Genomic DNA, 5575 nt, shown 5'->3' on the forward strand with positions numbered 1-5575 from the left:
TTTGACACCCACGATATTTATGAAAGGAAAACGATTTTTGAAACTTATGAATTTAAACATATGAATTTCCTCTTTGCTCCACGCTGAAATTAGAAGACGAGCTATTATCTATTCCATTAATTGGCACAAAGCCAAGATTTTATTATACTAGTTGCTTACTTAAATTGTCGTTTAACGTTGTCGGTTTATTTCGGGTGAATCTAGGTAGCCTTTTTCATATGGTCGTACCTTTTTACAACTACGAAATTGATTCACTTCCAAGATACTTGAAGTATATGTTATTGGGATTTGGGGCAATACTATGATTCTATATGTTGACTTTCTCTCTCTTTCTCTTCTTAACATTTGTTTCCATAGACAAATGCATCCTCAAAGTTTCCGAAGAAAGGAATTGCTTCTTATCGAGGCCATCCAAAATGAAAGAAATGCTAAACCCTAAAGAGTGATCTTGCGGCTGATAAATTTTGCAAAGCAACTTCAGACTTTGGATTTTGCATCCAATATGTTCAAATTCCTTTTGCCTTGAATCCTTCGAGTTACAAATATGGTACAATGATTCATTTTCCTATACTGGACCCTCCTCCTGCCCCTATTCTATTCCCCACAAGGACAGAACATATATAGCAAAACACTAAAAAAGGCCATAATAATATGCTCGCGAGCAAAGCTCCCTGGAAAGAGCTCTCAATTTCATTGCTTTTGTGCACCTTCTTTTCCTACACTTTTGCTTACACTTTCACCATTTCTAACAACTGCCCTTTTACAATATGGCCTGGTACACTGTCTGGCGCGGGAACTCCTCCACTTCCCGCGACTGGCTTTCGATTAGATGCTGGCCAAAACATCACAATTCCAAGTGTACCAGGTTGGTCAGGTCGAATTTGGGCAAGAACTGGCTGCACTTTTGATGCATCAGGAATTGGTTCATGTCAAACAGGTGATTGTGGTGGAAAGCTCGAGTGTAGCGGTCTTGGCGCCACGCCACCTGCCTCCCTCTTTGAGATAACTCTGGGCGTTGGAGACAACAAAGACTTCTATGATGTGAGCATCGTGGACGGATACAATCTGCCAATGGTTGCACTGCCCGAAGGAATCAATGGAGGATGCAATGCCACTGGTTGTCTGTCAAATCTTAACATGGGTATGTTCTCGAATTAGCTGATGCTTGAATTAGTTTAAGGACTCTGCCTATGTCACAGAGGATACTAGTCTCAAGTTGGTTTAAAAGATAAGAGTTGCAGTATGTTCGCAGCAAATGCCAAATTAGCCTACGGAAATATAATCCGACCAACTGTCCTAATTTGGGCGAGTTAGACTAGGCATATATTCGTTAGCAGGTCAATTCAGGCATAACCCACGTTAGTCTATCTTAAAGCTTGGGCCAATTTGGGAACTTGTGTCGCGCAAATTAACACATAAGAAAACTTATGCAAACACAGAAAAATAGTATTTAACTCATGATAATTAAAAAAAAGAAAAGAAAAAAGGCTAGTATTATTTTGATTTGGTGATTAAACAAAGTATAAAGAACAACTAAACAAATAAAAAATGATTTTGAGTTGGATGGGTTGAATAATGTCTCATTATTTAGTCCAAATTGACCCGTACATCTTGATCCAAAGTAAATTTTTTGCAGGCTCATCCTGAATTTGTTAATTGATTCAATCCGTTTTAACTCCGTGAGACTTAGCTCATCCTGCCCATTTGACCCTAGTTCACAACCAGAAATACAGTAACTCGGCTATCTGAATCATATTCTATAATTGAGCCTAACTATTTTAGGAATAAAGTGTTACAAGATTGAGTTATCTTAGAAGCATTTACACATAATTAAGAAATAACAATCCATTTGTAAAATGGAACAGGTTGTCCAAAAGAACTTCAGGTGGTGGGTGGCGATGGAGAAGGGAATGTGATCGGTTGCAAGAGTGCATGTGAGGCGTTTGGTTTAGACCAGTATTGCTGTGCAGGACAGTTTGCAAATCCAACAACTTGCCGGCCATCTTTCTATTCGAGCATCTTTAAGAATGCTTGTCCCAGGGCTTATAGCTACGCATTTGATGATGGCACTAGCACTTTCACCTGCAAGGCTTATGACTATGCAATCATCTTTTGTCCCATGAATGGGTACGTAATATCTCATAAAAACTTTTATAATGTTATCAATGACAAATAACTATTCTCATGTTATGTAAGTATTATTTTCCGCCTTGTTTTACAGTAATAGTGAGTTTGATTTGAAACAGGGTAAAGAGACCAAATGAAGCATCAACAGTTCCGGCTATTGAAGTGAGTAGAAGGGGAAAGTTTGCAGGGGTGGCTTCATCTTCCTACATTCTCCTTCCTTTTCCAATGCTGATTCTCCTGCTAATTTCCAGCTCATATCTCTAAGCATCAATCAGAATTGCGCAACTGTTCAGCAGAATTGGATGCATGATATAGAGCAGAGGAATGGTACCTCAAGGAAAAGCTGGGCATCCGTTAGAAAATTTAGAGCCAAACAATACTAGGTTCTGAAAAATATAACTAGTTTCTTGCTTGGACAAGTTAGCATTATTTTAGTAAGAAGTTTTACATTGAACATTAAAAATAAAGAGAGGTTGATCAAGTGTGGTACTTGGTTAAACTCAACCAAGAAGCATTTAAATTCAGCAGTAATTCTCACAAGTGAAAAGAAAAAGCAAATAATATCCATCACAAGTGTACATTTGCTCTCACAAGCAAATAAGATTGTCTATGTCAATCTTCCAGCCCGATCTTTTTTGGTTTTTTTTCTTTGAACACTTGAGTTTCCTGTTTTACCTTTAATTTCCTGCCTGTTCTGCCTTCTTTTGTTACACCACCTGCATAACAAGCTTGAATCTTCAACAAGTGATGTTATTAAACTATTATTCATTTGCTCTCAGAAGAATCTCCAACTATCTTCGAGAAACGCACCTCTAAACCTAGCAAGTTTAATGGTAGTTTACAAACAATATAATTTATCAGTATACTAAGCATTCACCAGAAAATTGAAGTAATTAACTGCTGGTGATAAACAAAAGGAACAGAATATATTACTGATGATCTATTAGCCTTCGGTTAGATTTTGTTGTTTCTCAATCTAGCTAGTAACCTTTGGCAGCTGCTGTAGGCAAATTTTCGGCTTCCCCTCCTGAATCAAAGAGAGAAACAGAACAATTTTATTGAAGTATAAATATCTTAATCGCCAAGGCAAATTAATTACGGCAAAAACAGTTGTCAAATAAGTGATGTACAAAAGCAGGTATCACAAATTGAATCTTGACCTTCAAACATGGTTTCAGCTTTAGGCAGGTAGATATTACATTACTACTGCAGGGTGCGCACGGAGGGAAAGTAAATTGTCCTAATCTAAGGCTAGAAACTTTCCTCAAAGGCGCAACCATTTTGGTCTTTTAAAAGAGTACTAATTATAAGTAATAAGCATGCTCATTTGTGTGCTACTTTCAGGAGAATCATCTTTCTGATACGGTGGAATAAAACAAAACTTAACCCAAAAAACAAAAGGACAGCTGTAAGGATTTTCAGCGAGACTAATATTTCTTGTGATTTTCTTTTTCTTTGAAATATAAATCCATTTGTGGGTGCACTCGAGATGCTCTTGTGAGGAAATTATTGTAGTGCTGATTCTTTTTCTTCTATTTTTCCAAAACTAAAAAAAAAGAGTTGCAATAGTAATGCGCATATTCAAGTACCGACTACTGTACAAAAGTAATATATTATTGCAAAGCAATCATTATAATTTATAGGAAGTCGGATCTTGATACCTATGTAACAACCAATTTTGGTTCCTCAAAAATTACAATCGACACAAGAAATATAGTGACAAATACTATATTCGATTTCAAAGTGATAAGGTTACAATTTCTAAAATATCTCAAATCTAAAGAGATGTAGTCCTCTGATTCTTCTCCTCACGAACGATGGTTCAAGAGCTTGAGAACTTAATCTTGAACTTGAGGAATTTCAGATTTGTGGTGCGTCACGAACCAGGATTTGGTGTTGGTTATCACGAACGGAAGATTTGAAGCCGCCCCCTATGATTTCAGCTCGCCTTTGGATTTGACCACAGACGAAGATTGCAGATGTGGAGGGAGACCTTGATGCTATTTTTCAGAGTTTCTTTAGCCTTTCTGTCTGCTTACTTGCTTGTCCCTCTTTTTCTTACCCTATGACCCCCTTTATAGATGTGGGGTAGAGTAGACCATAGTACGCCATTAGGCTTGAGGCTTATGGGCCGATCCATTTGATGGAAGAATGGACTAGCCCAATTTTATTGGACTTTTATTTAAATCAATTTGATTATTGTTTACCCTATAAAACGGATAACAATTAAATTTGTAAGTGATTTTAAGGATACGTGAATTTATTCAATACAAACGGTAAAGATTTCTAGAATAAAGAAGCAAGAGATATACAGTCAAACCTCTCTATAACAGCCTCATTTGTTCCGAATATTTTTGGATGTTATAGCGAAATACTGTTCTAGAGAACACATATTATAACATAATATAAAAATTAGTTTCTGAAAAACTTGGCTTTTATAGTGAAGTGTTGTTATATGGGGATGATGTTATAGAGAGGTATCACTGTAATATATTATCAAACTGCTTGAAAATAAGGGTGGATGATTCTGGACTCGAGGGCATCCTCAACGAGGTATTCGTCTTCGATCACGGGCGTATAATAATGAAACACAGATCAACAACGTAAGAGCTATGAATTATAGAAAAATAATAGTATATTGCTTTTGGATGCGTGTTACAATGTGTTCATTGAATAATTAGACCCCCCTCCCCCTTATATAGTAGGGGAATCCCACTCTAGGTACAATTCTATAAAAGATAAAAATCTCCCGTTTAACTAATTACTCATTCCCGTCGGTACATGCCGAGATACGCGTTGTGATACCCGGTTGGTCATGGATATTACAACCTTCCGTTAATCGTGTTCGATTTCCCAATAATTCTCTCCGAAGTTTTTTGGGATTTGGACCGATCCCGGGGTCATGGCCTTGATATACTCGATGGCGGGCATCGTGCCCCCGGTGCCTGACTCGATGAGTCCCTTACCTCGATTTCGGTTTCTTATCATTGCGTTCCTTTTTCGATTTATTTTATCGGTAACCGGACCGGCTTATGGGTATGGTTTTGATGGTAGGCTATAATCTCGTATTTTAGTCGCTTATTGCACTTTAATTTACTGTACTTTTATTGTGCTTGAGCTTTAATCGCTAGTATTTTGTACTTATTGTGTGTTTTATGCCTTGTAGGCATGGTTTCGAGTTATGTATATGTTACGGAATGAATTCGAGCTATTTGAAGCTTTGAAGTCTGAATAAAAGCCCAAGGAATTAAGTCGGGATCATGTTCGGGGGTCGAGGACCAAGTCTGGATGTCAAAACGCACGAAAAAATTCGTACTCTTAGAAAACCCCAATGTCGCGGCGAGTGGGGCGCCGTGCGTGTACAATTTTGTACTACCTGTCAGAAACAACTCTCTGAATTGCCCCACTAATTCCCCACATGATGCGTCGCCCCATGCAACGCGCCTGT

At 37.8% G+C, this 5575-nt stretch overlaps 1 protein-coding gene and 1 long non-coding RNA gene across 3 annotated transcripts; one reads left to right on the forward strand and one right to left on the reverse strand.

Moving 5' to 3' along the window:
• Positions 1-319: 319 nt before the first annotated feature.
• Positions 320-2753, forward strand: LOC107770453 (pathogenesis-related thaumatin-like protein 3.5). Its single transcript, XM_016589760.2, has 3 exons — positions 320-1141; positions 1866-2127; positions 2247-2753. Exons 1-3 carry the CDS (start codon positions 652-654, stop codon positions 2389-2391), a joined length of 897 nt encoding a protein of 298 aa, XP_016445246.1. The 5' UTR covers positions 320-651; the 3' UTR covers positions 2392-2753.
• Positions 2610-3601, reverse strand: LOC107770454 (uncharacterized). Of its 2 annotated transcripts, none has more exons than XR_012704659.1 (3): positions 3288-3601; positions 3061-3154; positions 2610-2945 (listed from the first exon to the last, which is right to left on the reverse strand). It is a non-coding gene; the product is annotated as an uncharacterized LOC107770454 (long non-coding RNA). The 2 variants fall into 2 exon arrangements; XR_001644618.2 differs by having other exon boundaries at positions 2610-2843; positions 3288-3600.
• Between the last annotated feature and the right edge of the window lie 1974 nt (positions 3602-5575).

Source organism: Nicotiana tabacum, chromosome 21, assembly GCF_000715075.1.
Source record: "Nicotiana tabacum cultivar K326 chromosome 21, ASM71507v2, whole genome shotgun sequence".
Taxonomy (NCBI): domain Eukaryota; kingdom Viridiplantae; phylum Streptophyta; class Magnoliopsida; order Solanales; family Solanaceae; genus Nicotiana; species Nicotiana tabacum.

Coding starts and splice junctions, on each gene's coding strand:
- LOC107770453 (XM_016589760.2), top strand. CDS start 652: ATGCTCGCGAGCAAAGCTCCCTGGAAAGAGCTCTCAATTTCATTGCTT. Junction 1,142..1,865: donor TCTGTCAAATCTTAACATGG/GTATGTTCTCGA, acceptor AAAATGGAACAG/GTTGTCCAAAAGAACTTCAG. Junction 2,128..2,246: donor ATCTTTTGTCCCATGAATGG/GTACGTAATATC, acceptor GATTTGAAACAG/GGTAAAGAGACCAAATGAAG.